General features: G+C 42.4%; 1 protein-coding gene across 2 annotated transcripts in view; it reads right to left on the bottom strand.

Moving 5' to 3' along the window:
• Positions 1-23,104, bottom strand: part of PIK3R1 (phosphoinositide-3-kinase regulatory subunit 1) — an 88,870-nt gene that overhangs the window by 21,062 nt on the left and 44,704 nt on the right. For both annotated transcript variants that reach the window (XM_021076847.1, XM_021076848.1), the window contains exons 3-5: positions 6,910-7,002; positions 6,394-6,468; positions 254-385 (exon numbers count right to left, since the gene is read on the bottom strand). In XM_021076847.1, the coding sequence (XP_020932506.1) occupies positions 254-385; positions 6,394-6,468; positions 6,910-7,002 (300 nt within the window). The remainder of the gene's footprint in view (positions 1-253; positions 386-6,393; positions 6,469-6,909; positions 7,003-23,104) is intronic.

Below are 23,104 nucleotides of genomic sequence, written 5' to 3'. Positions count from 1 at the left end.
AGGTTAACAATTAGCCATTTCAACATGTGGACGGTCTTCCTAAGCAAACAAGGATCTGGCTCTTCTACTGGCTGCCCTGGTAAGGCAAAGAGTTGGTGACGATGGGGGCAGGGCGGGGCAGCACGGGCAGCAGGGGAGGGGATTCCTACTGACATTTTCTAAGAAATCTCTTTTTATATGGGGTGCTTGAGTTTAACAAGCACCTCCACATCTCAATACATGTTCAGTGAGGTTCTCAGAAGAGGCAACCAACCTGGGGCTAAAGAAATCATTTCACTGTAAACAGCCACCGGAATGACAGGATTTGGTAAGTCCAGGAGATAGCGTTTGAAAGCGTCGGCTAAAACATGCACATCAATCATTTCCAAGTCCACGGAGGTGGCATCTATGATAGAAACAGGAAAAAAAAAAAAAAAGGTCAGACATCAGATGCATTGGTTGGGCCGATCATTTGAATTGTGACCTACATGTGAGTCAGGAAAGGAAGCAGTATGAGGACAAGTACATAAAGATTCTTGAGCATTTACTAGCAGTGCTTCTGGCAGGGATTGCTCCTGGCATTCTGAATAGAACATCTTCCCTCGTGTAGGTCTGTCCCCCCACATGAGGCATTTAGCAATGAAGGCCTCTGCCCAAGACGCCGGAACACATTCTGAGACTCTGGATCAACGGAAAATAATGCCTCTGTTGTGGGCTGAACTGTGTCCCCAAAATTCATAGGTTGAAGTCCTAACTCTCAGGGACCTCAGAAGGTGGATGCATTTGGAGAAGGGCCTTTCAGGAGCTGGTTAGGTTAAAATGGGGCTATGAGAGGTGGGCCCTCATCCACCTGGTATTTTAAAGAGCAGGAAATGTGGAAAAAGTGACACTGGGGGTGCACGCACAGAGGAAAGACCACGTGAGGACATAGCAAGGAGGCGGCTGTCTGAAAGCCAAGGCCTCGGAAGAAACCAAATCTGCCTTGATCTGGACGTTTAGCCTCCAGAACTGTGAGAAGACAGACTTCTGTTGCTTAAGCCACCCGGTCTGTGGGATTTTGTTATGGCAGCCTCAGCAAACTACTGCTGCCCTCACAACATTTCCAGATGCATCCTCGAGGGTGGTTCTGCCCTCATTGAGAAAGGGTTCTGTCTCAGGATGGAGAATCTCAGAGTAAATGCATGCTTCCTCACACCGCAACAAGAAACTGTGAAATGCAAATCCACAGATTTCCTAAAATCGGAGTTGTCAGTACTACCTATCAGTATGAACATAAATTTAACCCAAGAGAGCGACTGATGAAGCAGTAAGACATTAGAGAATCTTCACAATCTCAAGAATATCCATGAAAATAATGTGAACATCTACAGACTGTTTCCCCCTACTTGTGACGGGGTGTTCTAATTAAGGTACGACTAACCTAACTGGTGGGCACAGAACTATCACAGGAGAAAGCTAAGATAAGCAGTCTGTTGAGTAAATTCTTCTGCTGGAAGAGTGATCAGGCATCTCAACCCTGGGACGACAGGAACCACAGCTGGTCTCTGAGTGCCTGGGATTAGAACAGAGCCTGGCAGAAAGAAGGGGTGCTGGGGCAGGAAAGACCATGGCTGCTGCAGTGTGTCACAGGACACACTGGTGACGGGAGGGGACGTTGTTATCTGGAGACTTGAGTACTCAGTGGAGAACAGGGCAGCTGAGGAGCAGAAAGCTACATTTTTAAACAGCTTCATCAATCATGATGTTCAAAATAAGTCAGGAAGGAGTGATGCTGGAAGTGCCAATACCATTCACGGCGACTTGGATTCCAGGACAGTCCTGGAATGGGGGAGACGTTATCAAGAAGTAACATAACTATTGCATTTGGAGTGGATAAGCAATGAGATCCTGCTGTATGGCACAGGGAAGTATATCTAGTCACTTGTGATGGAACACAATGGAGGATAATGTGAGAAAAAGAGTGTGTATATACAGAGGTATGACTGGGTCACTTTGCTGTACAGCAGAAACTGACAGAACACTGCATATCAACTATAATTTAAAAAATTAAAAAAAAAAAAGAAGTAACAAAACCAGGTGATTGATGGGACTGGGCTGTGGCCAAGGAGAGGATGAGAAAGAATCAAAGATCTCCCCCAGGTGCTCAGTGTGAGAAGGAGCAGAGGCATCCTGGGTGCCCGTGAACCAGGTGTGGTATCACCAGGCACTCCAGGTGGAGCCGGAAGCTACCCAAGTTCCCTGGACGCATTGTCATCATAAGCCAAACCTGTCCCACTGACTAAGCAGATCTTATGAAAGATAATCACGCAATACCAGAAAGCTCAGGAAAGTCCATCTGTAGCAAATGTGGAGAGGTTAGTCTGAGGAAAAGAAGGAAAAGATGGAGAAGCAAGAGGCTGGGTCACTTAAACATCCCACAAGGAACTAACCAGAGGCATATCACATCTCTAGTAAGTGTGGGAAAGGGCAAGACTAGGTCTTTGCATAAAGAATCCATGTGGTAAGTGCTGCAACTACTTGTGTGACTGTCAACAAAACCACGTACGCATCCCCCGTGAACATTCCATAGCTGCTAACTGCATGGCAAGCTGCTGCCCACCGCTAGTGTGCCTCCTTGGATACTTCATGTAATACCACTTGGCCCAACAAACTCATCTTACTTAATTTTCTCATCCTACATGATGGCGGTAAACCATTTGGTAATGAGGTATACCCATGAAGAAGTTAAATATTCCACATGTCCCTCCTTCAGGCGGGGTTTCTGCTGCCACCTCTGTCCAAGAGCAGTATGGACAAGCCACCCCTGACACGACACATCCCAATCAGTATGGTCATTACATGTCTCTCTCCTAGACTGACCGTCCCTCACAGGCATGGACTGGGCCTGTCACCTGCTCTTCTCACATCCCTCAAAGCTCAGCAGAGAATGTGCTTGCTAAATGTTTGTGTACTGAATTCTAAAAGTGATGCTAATCACCAGAACCCTTCTCTAACCCATGAGGTGTATTCCAAAGAGCCTTTTTAGCTTCTGCATGAAATAACCCTAGCTCCTACTGTACAGCACAAGGAACCACATCTAATCTCTTGAGGTAGAACATGATGGAAGATGGTACGAGAAAAAGAATGTATGTATATGTACGACTGGTCACTATGCTGCACAGCAGAAACTGACACAACACTGTAAGTCAACTATAATAAAAAACAATTAAAATAAGAAATACCCCTATTTCAAGTCTTTGGAGAAGCTCACCTTATGTCAAATTCCACTCAAATTCATGCAAGATGTTCTATTTATTTATTTTTTTAAGATAGCTTCTGAAGCTCCTTGGAGTTTCTGACTTCTGTTCTAGAAGTCTCCTTTTCCTAAAATCCTCCTCCCAGACGTATACACATCTGTCATGTGATGACTTGGGAACCCAATCCTGAGGTGTGGGTTGTGGGGGGAGGGGGGTTACATCCTCTTCTACCAGCTTTTCATGAATCTACTCACATGACAGGTAACCAGCAAACTCTCCAATACGTCACCCCTTTTCCCACTGGAATGGAGTTCCCTCTCCAACTGATCGCTAAGTGGTTCTCAGTTGGGGTCTTCAAACTTCCTGCCCCACCCCTACTCTCAGGAGAAATCTGCCAATATCGGGAGACATTTTTGACTGTCACAACTGGGGGAAAAGCGCACTGGCATCTAGCGTGTAGAAGCCAGGGGTGTTGCTGAACATCCTACAAGGCACAGAAGGGCCCCTCACAGCAAAGGATTATCCATCCTAAATCGTCCAGAGGGCTGAGGCTGAGAAGGCCTGCTTTTGAAAATGGATGTCTAACTGAATATATAACCTGTTGTGTTGTATGTAGTTTCAGGTGTACAACACAATGATGCACTATTTGTATACACCACTGTGAAACTGGTCCCCACTCTGTAGGTCTGGTTAACATGCATCACCACACATTGTTTATTCTTGTCATAACATTTTTTTTTTTTTTTTTGGTCTTTTTTGCTAGGGCTGCTCCCGTGGCACATGGAGGTTCCCAGGCTAGGGGTGCAATGAGAGCTGTAGCCACTGGCCCATGCCAGAGCCACAGCAATGTGGAATCTGAGCCATGCCTGCAACCTACACCAGAGCTCATTGCAATGCCGAATCCTTAACCCACTGAGCAAGGCCAGGGATCGAACCTACAACCTCATGGTTCCTAGTCGGATTCGTTAACCACTGAGCCACAACACGAACTCCTCTTGTGATAACTTTTAAAGAAAAAGCCTGATTCAGGTTAAGAGAAACCAAAAGAGAGGGGGGAGGGGAGTTTGGGGAAGAGGATCTACCCATTTAAATTCAAACAAGGGAAAAAAGAAATAATTTATTTTAGGGCAATATGGGGGGTGGGAGAGTAAGAACTTTAGAGTCAGAACAATTTGGATGCAAGTCACAGCTTTATCATCAGCAGTCCCTATACTTATATCACAAGACTGATGTGTGGATGAAATAACTTAGTGAGTGCTAATAAAAAAAGTGGGCTGTTGTCCTCCACCCAAGTCTGCCCTTTTTAGACACTAGTTAAATCACAGGGTTTGTTAAAAGCCATGCTTTTTGTTTTTAATGAAAGTGACTTACATCATTTTTTATAAACTGAAAAATCCTCAGGCTGGAACAGTCCTGGAAGATCCACTCTTAAACTGAGATAGTGTTTATTCTTTTTGTTTTGCCACAAAATTCACTTTTATAGCACAGAATCTGAGGGAAACCAGTTTTCTACATGTGTTTTGGTCTCAAATGTGGAAAGAAAGCTGTCGGTCAAAATATCTTGTTGACGTGAATTTTGGTTATTTATTCCATCTCACAGGTGGTGTGAAGCTTTTTTTTTTTAAGCTCAACTGCATCATTTTGTTTTTGGTTACCTTTAAAAGCTTAACCACTGTTTCTCAAATAACTCCCATTTCATCAGTCTCTGAAGTCTAAACATTTCCTGTGACTTTTAACATGTTCAATTTGACCAATTTTTTGACCAAAACATGTATCTCTATTTCAATTGGCTAGGACAAAATTCAGTGTTTCCTTTAACACCCTGGTAAAGCTGTTAGAAATAAAGAAAAACAAGTCTTTTCATCTTGATTTTTCTGCCAGTCAACATTTAATGACCTACTCTATGTGTGTGTAGAAGTATCTGCCCTGTGTGTGTGCTAAGACTGGTTTCCATGTACGAGGGAGAAAAGAAAGTTAAAAGAATTTTTTTTTTAAAAGCTTCAAACATTCGGGCAGTACATTTCAAGTGAAACTATTCAATGATAAAGATCTAATCTCCTTTCTTCCCAGAAACATCTTTTCTAGAAATTTTCATAAGCTGCCTCATGTTAAAGCTGCCTCAGCCTTCAAGTTTTCATTTATCAAATATCTTGTGGGCGCTCTTTGCACAACTACATGTCTGAAAGTGCTCCTCCTAAAGCTGGGTTTCACTCCTTTTGGTTCAGGCACCCAAATGCAGTTAAAATAAGGTGAAGGAAAAAATGAGTAATAAAAAGAAAAATATTGGGAGGGAACGGAGGATCTGAAAGATTCTAGAAGATGACTTGCTGGAATGGTGGCAAATAAATGTATGCATATTCGGACAGTTTTATTCTGTATGGCAGAGGAGAGAAGGGGCAAAGAATCAAGCCACCACCTGGCTGAATGTGTTGATGTCATTTAACCAATGGCAAGAGCTAGAGCTGACTTGTACTGGCTCACAATCCTTCCCAAGTTGGAATTCAGTAATAATTTCAGTTGCTGGCTTGAAATTAATCATGGTGGGACTATTTACACCACAGAAATGGGTAAGTGCTACTACAAACCAGGGCTTTCCCCTCACCCCCAGAGAACTGGTCTACCAGTACACTACAGAATATAACAATATCATGATGTTACTTGAGGTAAATATGGCATGAAAAGGCAAGGAAGGAAGGAAAGAGGAGAAAAGAAAGGAAGGAAGACAGAAAGGGAAAGGGGAAGGAAAAGGAAAGAGAGAAAGGGGAAAAAGTAAAAAAAAAGACATTTGTTAAGTGACACAGACTTATAAATATTTTTGTCAACCGGTCCAGATAAATTAGATGTAGCCAATGGTAGGCTCAGAGAAAGATGGTAGATGAGCAGAGCCAGAGAAATCTCAGGCTGTTTCCCTCCCTGGCAATTTCCGCAGGACCCAGAGGTGCATGGCTGTGATGATAGCCAACACACCTGCAGGCAGGCGGGCAAACACACACCAACTCAGAAGACAAACATCAAAGGTCTGCACTCTTGCCATAAGAGGGCAGAGGGAAGTGTGTGTGATTTTTGAGCTCCCTTCAAACTGAGAACGTTGTGTGGTTCAGTTTAAGTGTTTTGTGCATTAGCTGAAACAGAAAGGTAAGACCTTTCCCATTTATATTTCTGGCCCCATGACACTCACCACAATCAAGAAGCTGTCGTAATTCTGCTGTGCTGCTGGAGCTCTGTGTTCTATATAGAGTTGGACATTCCAGACCTAGGACACAAAACAGACTGAGCATGCAAAACACAACTCTCTGGAGAACCTGGGAGCCTGCTGCCAGAAAGACATTCCAGTCTCCATCCAGTATCTATTCTAGATGTGTACCAAATATTCTTGGAAGTCAACTCCTCCTATTTATCTTATCTAGCATGTCAATAATTTTGGCAAAATCATCTGGCCATGAAGGAGCAAGTTAATTATATTTATTAAGTTATGGAGAATTTAATCGTTTCCGTACAGTAAAATGACACATCAGTATGGGGTTATGAGTCAGACTAAGAGTATCTCCCCAGGCCACAACAACCCAAAGCTTTTGTGTCCAGCACAGGTGGCAGGGAATGCATTTAATGAATGCCCAGGAGGCAAATACAAAGGATAACACCTAGGAAATCAGGCCACAACCCGTTCACCAATCGCCTCTACCAGCTGTATTACCTTTCTTTTCAATGGCTTCCACTAGCTTGATGAGAAGAGGCGGGGCGACATCAGGAGGGGCAAACTGCTCTGCCAGGTCTGGAAGAGTTGAAGCTGCAAATAAACAGAACCCCACGGTTATGGGTTATGTGTACTCTGGGGGAGTCCGGTGCCTCAGACAACAATGAAGAACACCAAGACACAAAGTCATGTTCTACCGAGACAGCGGCAAGCTCAGGCAGGAACAAGAGAGCGCCCTGTGCTTCAGAAGGCTCCTCCATGGCCACCCTCCAGCTGTGGCTCTTCCCACAGTGTGAAGAGTTTTGGGGGCCAAGGGGACTGGCTTGCTGCTTCTCTCCTAGGACACACTAGGAACACTTCCCAGAAGCCCAGGCTCCCTTGCCCCAGTGGCCTCTGAGGCCTCTTCCCCAGGGTCTATCCTCCCCAGGGCTGACCGCCCTTCAGGGGAACCCCCTTGGGCCCCGGGAGTGGGTGGAGGCTGAGGGGGGTGGGGCTCAGGACTGCATGGAGTCTGGATTTGCAAGGTCCCTGGCAGTGCAGGTGCAGGGCCAAGGCAGGGGTGGGTCCGGGCAACACTTTCGATATCACCATGCTCTTAGGGCAAAACTCAGAACCCAAGAAACCTAAATGCAAATCTGGCCTCCTGGTCATTGTGAAGAAATCACTGTCCAGGTAGGGGGCCAGAACAGATTTTACTAAACATCTGTTATTGTGATTTATAACTTTAAAATATTTAGACACAGGGTCACTTGGGCCTCCTTCTGTGCTCTTGCCCCAAGTCCCACAAATGTGGGGGTGAGCTTACTATCAGAGACAAAGCCAGTACAAATGACCCCCCCGCCACTTGACATTCAATGGAGTGCTTGTGCATGTGCTGTAGAAAAGCCTTTATCTGCTTACGTATGTTTTGGTCAGTTACCATCTTAAGAAATGTAATGCCTTCGTAAACTGTTTTTCCATGCTTTACCTACATGTTTTACCCAACGATACAAAAGAAATAAAATCCAATTGGATGACACAAATAATGTCCTTCAACCTTACACTGGTAACTGTATCTTTACTCCACAAATACATGAAACCATCTTAAGTAAAAATATTTTTCTCATAATATACCAGAAGAGGGAGCTAAATAGACTCATGTCAAATTCCTCAAACTGCAGAATATGAGTAAATGAGTAAATGAAAATAGCTACATGTGTAGTCTGTTTATCAGCCATCAATAAACTTTTAGACACTTAAGGTTCATAAAGGTATGTACTTTTATCTAGGAATAGTTTATATAATCTAAGAAAAACTGAATACTGACAACGTCATCTCAATGAGATCTTAGTGGTGTGATTCTTTATTATAAGCCACGTACCAGGTTAATAAGCAAATGTCTAATGAAGCCCATCTTTCTAGTACTGAGTCAGCATGGGAAAAGAACAGATTCACAAGACAAGAGTAAAGTCAGCTTATGTTGTTAAATTTTAACCTCATTTCTGTCATTTTGAAAACCCAAACCCTAGACTCTAAGACCCCTTTAGGTTGCAGTATTCCCTGAGATAGACTATAATGTGATCTTGCCACCTAACTCTATTAGCCATTCTAACTGCCCACGATAAAAGGAGAAGAGCTATGTTACGGAAGGAAATCGTAGAGCAGCACCCTCCCATAAAACCTGCTGTGATGATGGAATGTTCTATTAGTTGTGCCACCCAACAGGTGCTGCTGAGCACTTGAAAGTGGAGCTACTGCAAAGGAGGAAGTGAATTTTTTAATACTTACTGATTTAAAGTGAAATAGGTCTATCTGGCTGGTGACCACGGTATTGAAGAAGCCTATAATCTGAGCCAGGGCAAATTTTGCCAACAGTAGCTAAAAGATTCCCAAGTTGACTTTGTGCTACAAAGAGCCCATGATAAAGCTGTCCCCGAGAACAAGGAACCAGACATGGGCTTCAGCACCTGAACTCAGGGCATACAAAGGTTATCACTCAGTTTCCTGGGCCACTTTGTCCCATGGCAACAGCACTCAAACACATTTTACAAAGGCATAAAGGCAGGACAGATATGCCGCTAGATGCCATAATGATGGTCACGATGAGGAGAGCTGAGTGGGAACATCACCGCACCCGTGTTTTTCCCCCGCCTGCCTGCACCAATGGATCACGGGGAGAACCTGTGGAAGACAGATGCCTGGGTACGACCACAAACTCCCTGAATCAGGAGAGCCAGGAAGGGAACCAGCAATCTGTTTTGGGTTAACAGTACATTTTAGGACATGCTATTAGGAGAAGCAAATCCATCTGGGTAACCCTCACCCCCTGCCTGACAAAAATCCAGCAATAACTTCGGCCAAAATCTATAAAAATATGAGGATACCTGAAAAAGTGCTAGAAACACCAATACCTTGCAAGGTTTGTAGTCTTGAGCATTGAAAGCACGGTTAAGATTTAAAACAAGAAATACTAGAAAATGAAAGAGCACAACATTTCATTTCCTCTGACAAATGATCAACTACTTCCCTTTGCCTGAGCTGATCAGCTCACAAAAACCTCCTCCCCCGTAAATGCTTTCTACACTGTGCAAAATATCATCCCAGCAGCATAAGGTGACAGAAGGAAAACATAAAGGTAGGGACATGTTACTAATGGGGGCTCACTGTAGTGTTTCTCCATGGTCCTCTCAAACTTACAGAGCTCACAGCACATGCCAAGGTCCAGAAAGCTAAAAGCTAAACAGCAAACACAGGAACCCACAAATCCACACAACACTCGTCCAACCAACATGCCTAGTTCCTCCTTCCTGTTCTTCATAAATTACACAGGCATTTTTTTTTTTAATAAAGTTGGCAACTGAAAATGGAATTACTTAATCAAGGTTTATCGCCTTGTAGAATCTTATCAACACAATCATTTCTGCAGGCAAATATGGAAGTTAAGTGATAATTAGAGATTTCACTTAACAGTGATTGAAATATGCATCTGACAGTTGTTCTATTACTGGGTTGGCAAATACTACATATAAAGTTGTTTCTACTGCTCTTATTTCTTCACTTCAGCTTGAAGAAGGTGGGGGTGGGGGGCACACTACCTTATTTCCTTAGCCTTTCAATGTGTCTCTGGCAAATATGGTAGTTACCTTTCCATATCCTGAGCTGCAAAATACCACTGGTTTTACTCATTCAAATGCTACATGAAGTTTCTAAAAAGCATTGTGATGGCGACCAGGTCCTTGCAACAACACCTCACAAAGTGCACCCTGGAATATTTTAATAAGAAAAAACTAGACCATATAGTGTGGAGTACAGGTACTCCTTTTGTACTATATTGACTGAACATATCACTGAATTTTTAATATTGAAGAAAGTATATTACCCAAGTAGAGAAATCCATCCTACCTGATCAAAGTTTTGCCATGGGAATGTTAAAAGGTAAATTTTACAAAGAGAGAAGACTTTTTAAAGTAACAATTCAAGGATTTCCTATTCTCTAGCACAATATCTATGATTCAATCCATTTCCCCTTTAAAATGTTTAAACATAGGGAATGAGGAAGCACTACACAAGAAGCCTTTAAAGTTCACATTTTCCACTTTGGGCACCAGGATCAATTAGCAGCGAAAGTCGAAAATGCCGTTCTAAAGCAAAATACTAATTATTTCAACAACCCTAAAATCCACCATTCCTTTAATTTTATCAAATATACAAGGTCAATATTTACATTTCTGTTAGATCCCACCTTAGGAAATTCCAACAGGAAATGACAGTTGCTAGGAAGTACCAAATTTGGCAAGTTGTCCTCTGAAAAGTCCATGATAAAGTACCATATCACACAGTTCAATAAACTAAAATGTGATATAACTAAATATGCATATTTAAATATACAGAGATTATATATGGCGACTATCAAACAAAACACAAATTACCAGAGCATGATTCTCATCAAGTTGACACATCAATTCTCACTTGATTTCGCCTTCCAGACAGACTTTTACACCTGAATGAAGAATTTTTTTTTTTTTTTTTAAATCTGGCTGTAGCCAGTGTGTATGTCTGGATAGCCAAGTCTACTCTTAAAACTCTGGGTGAATTTTCAACTCCCCTACTTCAGTCCAACATCAGTTTTTCATTTGGGGAATCATTTTTCATCAGAAGAAATCTGTATCGCTTAAGGAGAAAGAAGACAAGAAGAGCAGAAGGCTCTAAAAGCGGTGGTGAAGCCAAGACATGTATTATTTCAAAGGAAAAGGGGAATTGGTCCTTAACAAGGACACCAGTGAACGAGGTGTCCCAGGTTGCAGAAGAAATTTTTGATGACACATCAGAGCTGCATTTTCCACTAGGTCTCCCCACTCCGCTCTCCCCTCCCCACTTGCCCTGGTGACAACCAATCACATGGAACAGAAGAGCCCTTCTCTCCCAACTTAGGCCCTTCCCATACCACTAACACGGACAGGCCTGAACAGTCCTTGGGCACCAGTGGCGTGTGGGAGACAGTGGCATTCCTCACGGTAAACGGTGCCAACACCGCTACAAAGTGCAAGATGAAACCAGCACACAGCTGCACCTTTTGGAGCCTTCTCCATTAAAAAAAAAAAAAAAAAAAAAAAAAAGATATTTTAGAGTTACTGCCTGGCACGGATGAATGGAAAATTTAAGCTGAAATTCTGGACTCCAGAGACTGCCCAAGCCAAGTATTTCATTACTGATGGAAGGAGCTTGGAAGTACATAAAAAACTGCCACTTACCTTTTAAAATGTAACACAAATACACAGAAAGTATATGCAAAGTGTGGATCAATATTAAATTAAGATGCTTGTCTTTTAACTGTTGCTCAATCAAAACTTTACTCCTGTCTGACACAATCTCCCTCATTCTTTCAAATGAAAAAAATGTACATTCTGGTGGGCAAAAATCTAAAAAAACCCCAAATACTTTCCTTAAATACACCTTATAAGCACGTTCATACTTTATGCCTATATGGCTAATATCTTGAACGTTTAAACTTCTCAAGTTCTATGGGCAAAGCCATAACGAATGCTGGCTAAGATAATGCATCTAAAAACCGCAAACAAAACAATTCTGAGTTCCTTCATTTTGGACCACACCTGTTTAATCAGTAGTGGATAAATTATTAAAACTGTTAGGTTTAAAGCCAAAGACAGCTGGGTTTTAATCTTGGTTTTGCCACTTAGGGTATGCTAATTAACTTGAACCTCGGTTTCTTCATCTGTGACATGAGAATAATTTTAAGTATAACAAGGACTAAATGAGTGATATATAGACAAACATGGGTAAGCAGAGTGCCTAGCATGTAGCAAAGCACAAACTAATGGGTAGCTGCTGTTAACTTCGAATTATTCATGCAATCTTTTTTCATTATTATTAACAGGTTTTTAAAATAGCCAATTGCACTGGCAAATTTTAAGACCAGAAACTTTTTTTCTTTTTTTTTCATTTTAGGCTGCCCTGCAACATATGGATTTGGCAGGTTAAGGATCAGATCTGAGTTGCAGCTGTGACCTACATGGCAACCTCGGCAATGCCAGATTCTTTCACCCACTATGCCAGGCCCAGGATTCAAACCTGTGTCCTGATGCTGCAGAGATGCCACTGATCCCACTTCACCACAGTGGGAACTCCCAGAAATTATTATAATTAAGAATTATAAGAATTCTCGGAACTTTTTTAAGGTGGCAAGCTGGAAGCATATTTAACAGAGTGAACATCTGCAGTTTGCCTTTCTATATATGAAAACACTCAATATCTTTTCAGAAGTTATCTAATGAGTCATACCTACATTATCACATTATTTAAAATACATTGCACTTTTCCCTGATAAGGTCTGAGTTATTATACTTCAGTTTTCTGAATATAAAGGAAAGATGAAGTTGGAATGATATGGAGCTTAGTGGGAACAAGGACTTTTCCTTTGGAGGAGGAGGAAGAAAAAAAAAAACGAAAACAAGGGCAACTGTGGAGTTCCCTTGTGGCGCAGACAATAAAGGAAGGATTGAGCATTGTCACTGCAGCTGCTTGGATCACTGCCATGGTATAGGTTTGATCTCTGGCCCAGGAACTTCCACATGCCACTGGCATGGCAATAAATAAATAAGTAAATAAAAAAGGGTGACTGGAAATGGGAGTAGAAAGAAGAGATGTGAAAGTAAATCTTCAGCCACAACTATACTGTTATCAGCGATAACTAGTTGGAAGGAATTAAAAGAGCTGTCAACAGATTTAAATAAGAAGTTTGCAAATCTTTTCAGATACTCTGAACTAATTAGGTTTTAGTAACTTTTAAGTTTTTCATCTTGCATTTATATCTCTTCTGCCCCACAGCTTAAAAACAAATGAAAGGGATCTGAGATCCTCTGCCTACTTAATTTATTTCTAGACAAGCAATACAGGAAACAAAGAGCAGGCAAAGACTTTATTAAACATAGGCAGACATTACAGCTGCACTTCTGATGGCTGGAGCTAAAGCCTTGGCGTTGAGATAATTGAAATGCAAGATTACATTTAATCTTTGACAGGCTAGTCTAATTAATTGTGATTCTTATCACCTAAATTGGAGTCTGATTTAAAGATTACGATTTACAGCATATAGCAAATTATGATGCTGGGTAGAGGATAAATGGGAAAGAGAAAGGGGCTCCCTCCTATCCCCACCAGGAAAATAATTTAGTTGAGTCCCCGGAACTTCAGGAGGCGAATGATTTAGAAAGACTAAATATCAAGTATGACTGAGAGGCCCCAAAAGGGAAGGAAAGAAGGGAAAATCAGGTGACACAATGGGTGCTTAACTATTTGTTGAATGAATATTACGAACGTCAGTAAGGAATCACACCGCCTTACTAAGTATTCTATTTTATCTATTTAAAAAAAATTTTTTTTTCTCTTTTTGTCTTTTTAGGGCTGCACCTGAAGCACATAGAGCTGTAGCCCAGGGCCTACACCATAGCGCCAGCAATGCAGGATCCAAACCCGTCTGCGAAGAGCTATGCCACAGCTCATGGCAACGTGGGATACTTAACCCTCTGAGCGAGGCCAGGGATCGAACCTGAGCCCTCATAGATACTAGTCACCCCCCTTAACCACTGAGCCACAAGGGGAACTCCTGCACTAAGTATTTTAGACATTCTTTCACTAATTTTTCTTATAAGTTCCCTATCAACCTTGCCTTTAAATTGAGAGTGATAAGAAACTGCTAAGAAAAATTAAGAAGTCATTTGGTCACAAAGCTCATGAAGTGTCTGAGTTTGACTTGAACCTGTTTCTCTCCGCGAGAGTCTACAAATTCCAGTTAAGAAAAGAAACCTATGTTGTTCCCCATCTTTCCCACCAAGGCTCCCCAATTTAACAGGTAACTGGGATATGGGTGTCATGTGACATGGAGGTATTAGATGCTTGTTCCCACAGGTGGGCAACAATAGTACTTACAGGTATGTTTAAGTAAAATGGTAAGACCAGTTTATGCACTTCTCCCCAATCAAGCAAGTCAGGACATTCCCCCTGGCTAGCAAATACCTTGAACTGCAGATAAGTGAGGTGGTAAAGAGAAAGCCATGGGAGCCCCCTTAACAAGAGGGAGGTGAGGGCTCCAGGTGAGCCATGCTTGTGCCCTCAGGGCTCTGGTCAGACTGTGGAGGCACTCACTTCTCTCCCACTTTTATCTGATGATGGATTGCACAGTCAAATGCAGAAAATGTTAGAAATACTTACGAACAATAAAGCAGGCTCTTCCAATGTAATCTGAGAAGCCCCAATCTCACAAGAATCGAAGGAACCTCTGATCAGAAGAGAGAAACTAGACAGAAAGACACAACTGATGAAACCAGAAACTAGAAAGAAGTGTTTTTTTAATTGAGGTTGGAAGTTCACTAACTCACAGCACAGAAGCAGGACGCTGGCTGACCAAGGAGAGAGTGGGGGTGGCGGGGGGAACTGCAGAAGAGGCAGATTTGCCCAGCAAGGCAGTTTTAAGAAAGCCTGGATGGAAATCAGAGAAAAGAGCTGCCAGCTTCCATTCCAGGAACTACAGAAAGAGCAGGGCTTTTTTTTTTTTTTCCCCTTGACATTTGTGAACATATATCCTCATCCCAGATTCTATAATTAACATTTTACTATATTTATTACATATCTTTCCATCAGCCCATCTTACTTTCTTTTGAATGCATCTCAAAGTAAGTTGCAGAAACTAGCTGCCACGGACTGAACTGCATCCCTCCAAAATCATATGTTGAAGCCTTAACTCGCATTGGGATAGCATCTGGAGATGGGACCTCTGGGAGGTAATTAGGTAAGATGATATCATGAGGGTGGGGCCATCCTGATGGGATTAGTGCCCTTACAAGAAAAGGCACCAGAGAGCTTCTTCTCTCTCTCCCTCTCTCTCTCTCTCTCTGCCACATGAGAACACAAAACGAGGCACTGTCTGCAAGCCAGGCAAGGGCCCCCACCAGAACCCACGCATGCTGACTCCTGGATCTCAGTCTTTTAGCCACATGAACCAAACTGAGACAGATTTTTGTGGTTTAGGCCATTCAGGATATGGTATTTTTGTCATGGCAGCCTGAGCTACCTAATACATCAACACACTATACCCAAAGGGTGGAAAGAAACACTTAAGTCTAGGGAAAAAAAAAAAGAATGTTAAATACCACTTCTATAGGTGTTTAGTAAGCATCCTCTTATGTCAGAATATTGCCAAGGGGAGCTGTTTCAGACAGTGCTTCCTAAACTTTAATGTGTTTTACTAACTGGATTCAGGAGATGAGGCTGAGGTTGGGGATTTTGCATTTCCAATAAGCTCGCTGGGGATGTCCATGCTGCTGGTCCTCAGACCACACTCTGAGTAGCAAGGATGGAGAGGGAGCCCACCAGTCAGAGAGAGGAAATCCAGATTGCCGTGGGAGAGAGCCTCTAAGTGATGAATCTCCATACTGATAACCTGGTGCTTGAATGACTTGGGCTTCACGGGCAGATGGTACCCCAGATCCCAGGGCCCAACACCAAACAGGTGTCAGGCAGGTGACACTGCCTGCTTCAGAAGGTCCTGCTATCAAATCTAATTAGCTCTGCTCTCATGCCCAACTAGCTCTCCAAGGAGAGATGAGCAGTAGATACTCTGCTGCCCGATGCATCTGTGCCCTGTTGTGTGGGGAGAGATCACATGGATCACAACTTGCCCAGGGTCCCAAAGAAGTTAAGGCCAAGGGCTAGAACCCAGTTCCTCTGATGCCCACACCAAAGCTTTTTACATCTCATCACATTCAAAAGAATTCAACTCTTTAAAATTTAGCCTGCGTTTGGGGGTGGGGTGGGGTTAGGGACTATCAGAAAGGCTGATGTGACAAATTACCCCTTGTCCTACGGCTACCGATAGTTAGCACTGAGCAATTAGTGTTGGAAATGGCTCAACGCATCACGCGTTTTTTTTTTTGTCTCTTTGCTTTATCTAGGGCCGCTCCCTCGGTATATGGAGGTCCCAGGCTAGGGGATGAATCAGAGCTGTAGCTGCCAGCCGCGTCTGCAACCTACACCACAGCTCACGGCAACGCCGGATCTGTAACCCACTGAGCAAGGGCAGGGATTGAACCCGCAACCTCATGGTTTCTAGTCAGATTTGTTAACCACTGCACCATGACGGGAACTCCAACGCTTCATGTGTTTTGTCTCCTTTAGCCTGCAGACCCTTGTGTGGTTTTATCATTGTCCCCATTTTACAGGGGAGGAAACCGAAGCTAAGAAAAGTGAAGCAAGTGAGTCAAAGACAAGCCAGCACTCAGTGGTAAAGCTAGGATTCTAAAGAACTGATGGACTTGAAAGGGAGCCAGGACCATGCATGAACCTCATTGCCTCTTTAGGCCTATGGGCTGCATGACGCCATTCTGGAGGTTAAAGAGCCAGGAGAAGGGGGCGGGAAATCTTTGCAGGATACCTATGGTAATGCACTTGGCAACCGGAGACCCCCAGTTACAACCCTTCGTGACAAAAGGAGCGTCTGTTCAACCTGAACTTGAACTAGAGGGCCAGCTTCTTGCCATCGCCTCTGCTTTATCAGGATTGAACCCCCGCCAGTCCAACCCAGCCAGGCTAAATATTTTCAGGACAGCATTTATTAAATATTTTCTCATAAGGCTAAACTAAGCACATTCTTCCCCAAGGATGTAATGGGTTTTATTTAGCTAAATATAGCTGGCTAACATCACTTTCAGCAAGGTACAAAGGGACTTTATTTTGGTTAATCATCAGATGGGGAAAGGGCCTAGAAAATAATTTAGAAAAAAATATACACTCTGTCTCTCACACACACAAACTTAAATTTCAAAGGATTCCAAAATGAAATGTTAACAAGCTATGTTTAATAAGGATATGAAAGGAGTTAAAGTGCTCATATCAAGGAGGGAGAGAAAAGGAAAAGGATAATGTGTCTATAGAACTAGGGAGAAAAAGAAAATGAAGGTGAAAAAGATAAGCGGCCTGAAAATAACTGAACAGAAAATTCTCTATCAGCCTACAAAGAAAATTAAGAAAGGAAGATACTATTTTATCATATTTTTTAATATAGTTTTTAAAATCACTAATAGAAAACTAAGCTATCCATATAAACAATAAATATAAGATACAACCATTAACAATTGCATGAGGAATCAGAGTCAGAAAAAAAAAAAAAAAAAAAAAAAGAGCAATACTTTTGATACCTCAGACCAATTTGAGCATTTCTGGTTGGCTAATGAATTCTCCCATCTCGTAATAAATGACGATCATTAGTAACAAGAGGCTATTCACCTCTCAGCTAAAAAAAATCCATGGACTTCTTCTGGATATGATTTTCTTTTTAAGGATAACAATTTTTTTTTTTTTTTTTTTGTCTTTTTGCCATTTCTTTGGCCGCTCCCTCGGCATATGGAGGTTCCCAGGCTAGGAGTCGAATCGGAGCTGTAGCTGCTGGCCTAGGCCAGAGCCACAGCAACAGGGGATCCGAGCCACGTCTGCAACCTACACCACAGCTCTCAGCAACGCCGGATCCTTAACCCACTGAGCAAGGGCAGGGATTGAACCCGCAACCTAATGGTTTCTAGTCGGATTCCTTAACCACTGTGCCACGACGGGAACTCCAGGATAACAATTTTGGATGGGTCAGCTGGGTAGCAGTTGGATCATATTAAATTTTCAAAAAACTACAGAAAAATACACAGTCCTATGTGATTGAGACTTGTTTGTGCAGACCAAATAAAAAAGTAGTTTTTTAAAGAAAAATTACAATACATAGTAGGTCCTACGGACAGAAGCAACCTATAAAATATATATGGATTATAGAGAGAAATCTGACTATGCTCCCCACAAAAAGTGATCAGAAGTGGGCTAAAAATAGAGCGAGGTGGTATTTGAGGCATGGGTGTATTTTTTCTAGTTGCTTAGAAGTCAGCTAAGGAAAAGCGGCTATTATGTCAAATAAAACAAGCGGTCCAAGAAAAGAAGTCAAGTCAAAAGTTCAGCTTGACCCAGATATGGAAGGATTCATCACTTTCATCCACACTTTAGATTCTTGATAGAAACTACGTTGGTGACATTGTGTAGGTAACACCCGGCTCAAACTTCCCAGTGAGAAGAGAGGATGCTTAGAAAAATGCCAGTTTCCTATGAGGATGGAAATACCTGCGATGCTGTTAATGGAAAGGACCCAGGGGCCGGAGGAGGCTGGCCCGGAGGTGAAAGCAATCACTGGTCACGGCAGGCCACTCCTTTCTGCATCCTCACCTCACAGCGGCCTGTTCTGAACCATCAGAACAATCTATGCTCTGCTTCGTACACCACTTCTGTCTTCGGGTGAAAGGGAAGCGATAGGGCCTGAACCACGGGAGTGAGTTTTGTACATTTTGTTCCATTAGATTAGGCCTCAGTAACTTTTTGAATTATGAGCTGTCAACTACTTTTTCATCTGCTATAGAATATGCTTCTTAGAAATTGTGACTATAAATAAATCAACAGATGTTTTTTGCTGGCTTCAACAGGAGCTTGGGTAATTTTTTAAAAGGGGCTAGAAGTTAAGCAAATTAATCCAAAAGGCTGTATTAGGTTTCCCCCTGTTGGTCACTTTTTGCATAAGCCTTTTAAAGACTGAAGAGTTTCATTTTAGACTTTACAATTCATTCTGGGTATTACACGAATGTAATCTATTTCAGAAACTAAAAATTAGGGTTTTTTTTAACACATCACATCCTTTCTGTGACTTCTGTTTTTTAAAAAAATCACTATTAAATGCCATACCTATGCAGGATTGTTACTCTATCACATGAAAAACAACTGAAAAGCCATTGTGTCACAGTAGGAAAAAAAAAAAAAAAGAAAAAGACAATAGGTAAGGAAATGAGTTCCGGACCTGTCAATGACAGATGGGAGAACTTTGGGGAAAATACTTATATCTCTGAGTTTTTCATTCTGTATCAGTGAAGCAGTAAGATTTAGCTAAGACATTCTAAAATAATTTCTCTCTCTCTCTTTTTTTAAATGTTTTGGTACATTCCTGTTCTTTTTTATTTATTTTTATTTATTTATTGTCCTTTGTCTTTTTAGGGCCACACCAGCGGCATATGGAGGTTCCCAGGCTAGGGGTCTAATCGGAGCTGTAGCTGCCAGCCTATGCCACAGCGACACCAGATCCAAGCCACGGCTGTGACCTACACCACAGCTCACAGCAATGCCGGATCCTTAACCCACTGAGCAAGGCCGGGCATTGAACCCGCAACCTCATGGTTACTAGTCGGGTTCGTTAACCACTGAGCCACAACGAGCACTCCTAAAATAATTTTCTCGTTCTTAAAATTGCATGATTTGGAGATAGAAGTTAAGGCGATCATGTGACCAACATAGAATTACTAAATTACATTTAATCAAGAATTACTCTAAAAATAACTCTATATTCTCTTTGGCGACTTTGTTGCTGCAAATCTGGCAAAAAATCATAGGCACCTGGGGGGGTGGTTGGTGTTGGCACCAAGCAAAACCTCACTTCAAAGATGAGGGTGGAGGGGTAAATTAAATACATTAAATAAATGGAGAAATGGCAAAATTTCATTTTATTTCATTTGGATACTTTAACCAAAAATTTCTAACAGGGAAGGGAAAACTTTCCTTAAAGTGTTTTCAAGTTTCACCTTGCCAGAATGGACACTAAATTCAAGAGAACTAAAACCTTTCTCCCGTGTCTGTATGTGAATCTAACAAAAGACAACTAACTACATGTTAGTTCAATGTACTCCAAGGTCATGGCTGTACAGATCAGAGGATGTAACGCACTCCAACTGAGTTACATTTCTATACATCATGATGTAGACAGATGGGAGCTGGAGATCATGAAACTGCGGCCAAGTGAGGAAGGAAGAAGTGGGGAGGGGTTGGTTGAGCAGCCACTGGCCTAGATACTCCTCTATTCCCTTTGGTTATTTCCTCGAGTCATGGTAAGAGCCTTGAGAAGTCCATCAGTCTCATTTTGTGCATGGGAAAGACTCGGAGTGGGGAGACGGATAAAGCAAGATGGCTTGATTAGCATTTGGCAGAGCAGATACCACAACCCTTGTCTGTTTGAATCCAAGGGTCCCGCTCTTTCTACTTCACCTTTGGTCTCTCCTGCAGAGGATGCTCTGTTCATCCTCTTCTGGTTTCTGAGTTACGATGCTTGTAAATGCAGTTCCTTGCAACGTTTTGAGATATCTGACCCACGCACACTGGGCGCTAAGAGGTGGGAGGGTCCATGCAGAAAGAGCTTAGGATCTATGCCATCAATGGGGACAAATACCAGTGATAAAAGAGGTAAAGGGGTTAATGAGAATTCATGATACTCAGAGGCAACTGCTGGTCCCCAAACCCTAGATCTTTGTAAGTTTATCCATTCCCTGCTGAGGGGACGTGGCATGTGAACATCTCAAAAACAATACATTCTCCAAAATGTGGTAAGGAAAGAATTCCAAATCACACAAGATCAGGAATAAAATACTAAAGACTGCCCTTGGTAGCTGAGGCTCTTATTACCAAGAAACTACTAATAGTGGGTAACATTTATCATGTGCCAGGTACTGTGCCAAGTTGTTCTCCTGCAATTATCTCATGATGAGGAAGGGTCTATTATCATCTCCATTTTACATCAGGGAAAACTGAGGCTCAGAGAGGTTAAGTGCTTTGTCTAGGCTCACACAGCTGTACCACTCAGAGCTAGGATTTAACTGAAAGAGGTCATCTGGTTTAGAGAACAAAACGGCAGCTCCTTCACAAGGGATCTTCGGGTGCTAAGTGAGTGTCAGACCACGGAGTGCCATACAGTATGTGCTTTCTTTAAAAACTGCACCTTTCCTTGGTGCACTGCTCTGGAAACGGGCTGCCAAGAGCCAGACAACAAAATTAGAAAGAAAAAGAAAGCTGATGAGAGTTCCCTAGTCAATGGACAGATCTGGAAAGCAGACAGCCACTCAAGAAGAGCCGTGACCGTATTTACTGTATTTTTTGAGCCCCACGGTAGACTCTAGGATGCTGGGCTCACAAATCAGAGCAGAACTTCCCAGTCAACCCTCTCCATCTTTGAACATCACAGTATGACAGGGATCATTTCCAAGGTCTTGACTCCTCCCAGTTGATCCTTCATTTTGGAAGAAAAGACAGAGATAGACATGAAAAGAAATCCAACAGAATATGCGAAACAGTCATCGAGTAGAGATTATTCTAGATATTCAGAGAGTGATTGTCAGTACCTTCAATCCAAGTGGGGTCCAAGTGTAAGCCATGCATGTAACTTCAAATGTTCTAGTAGCCACATTACCACCAAAAAGAAAGAGATGAAAATGTAATCTTTTATTTAATACTATACATCCAAAATATTATCGCTTCAACAAATAACCAATGTAAAAGTTGTTATTAATAAGCTATTTGACAATTTTTTTAATATATACTCATAGCCCATCCCAATTTGGACCAGCTACATTCCCATGGTTCAATGTAGCTGTGACATGTGGCCAGAGGACCTTGTACTGGACAGCACGGCCCTAGAAGGACAGCCTTTGGTTTGTCTCAATGTGAATTTGGTTATGTGGAGAAGATGTTAGTTTCAAAAGCAAAACGAAAAGGCTACACAAAAAAAGAACCATATTCCTTATATCCCAAAAGATCAGAGTTCTGCGTTCTTGACTCAGTGTGGAAAGGGTAAAATCAGCTTTAATCCTACTGTGAAGGTACAGAATCCTGGTTGCCTGGGAACAGGGGCACCTACGGGGTTCATTACATACTCAGAACCTGCTGGAATACTAGGAAGCAGATGCCTGGTGTCCATCAGAGTGCCTGGTGAGGGGTCAGGACATTACACAGACCTGGAAGTTGGCTCTTCAAAAATGCCACGATGAGTAGCACTGTGTCAGCTGATGGCTCTCCATCTGCTACTGGCTACCCCTAAAATATGTACTCCATGTATGTGTGTGCCTCCTGGTAGAGACAGGCTGCTGACTGCAGTTGACAGAAGCTTCTATGATCAGGGGAAGGCTGCTCCAGTCAGCAAATCTGAGGTCTGTGTAGGTTCACATCTTGACAGTGTGAGCTGAAATAATTTCATTTGTAAAAGTAGTGACCATTAACATGTCTGGTATTTGCTAGAAGATAAATGAACAGTCATCAAAATAAAAGGGCAGAGGTAGAAGTGTCTACGTACACTGACAGGCAGAGGCAGGCACCCTTCTGATAAGGTGTGTATATTTTTACAGCCCAGTATCTTTCCATTCGAAGTCTCTAATACATCCACTCTGGTACCCATTCTTATAAAACCTCGGAGACTATTTCTCAACCGTGTGGCTTACAAGACGAAGGGCGTTCTGGCCTTTAAACTTCTGCTAAATCACAGGGCTGTGGACAAGGGTGGAGAAACCTAAGTGAAACCTGTGCTGTCAAAGGCGGCCTCTCCCGCAGCAGGTGCCTGGGCTGCTTGCTTCTTTCTAGTCCTACAACTGGACTTTTTCTAAGCACCTAGAATGTGAAGCTTCAGCCCAGCTCCTGACACTTGTTAAAAAAAAAAAAAAAAAAAAAAAAAAAAAGTCCCAGAAGAGAAACTGTTTCCTTTAGAAAGTCAAGCCATTGTTTTCTCCAAATGTGAAATGTTTCATGGGTGGCAGAGACTGGAAGCGGCAAGCAGTTCCTACCTCAGATGGTATGATAACATTAGAAATGGCTT

The sequence above is a fragment of the Sus scrofa genome, chromosome 16, assembly GCF_000003025.6.
Source record: "Sus scrofa isolate TJ Tabasco breed Duroc chromosome 16, Sscrofa11.1, whole genome shotgun sequence".
Lineage (NCBI taxonomy): Eukaryota > Metazoa > Chordata > Mammalia > Artiodactyla > Suidae > Sus > Sus scrofa.
Note: the sequence above shows the minus strand (reverse complement) of the source record. Positions and strands in the feature narration are given on the sequence as shown.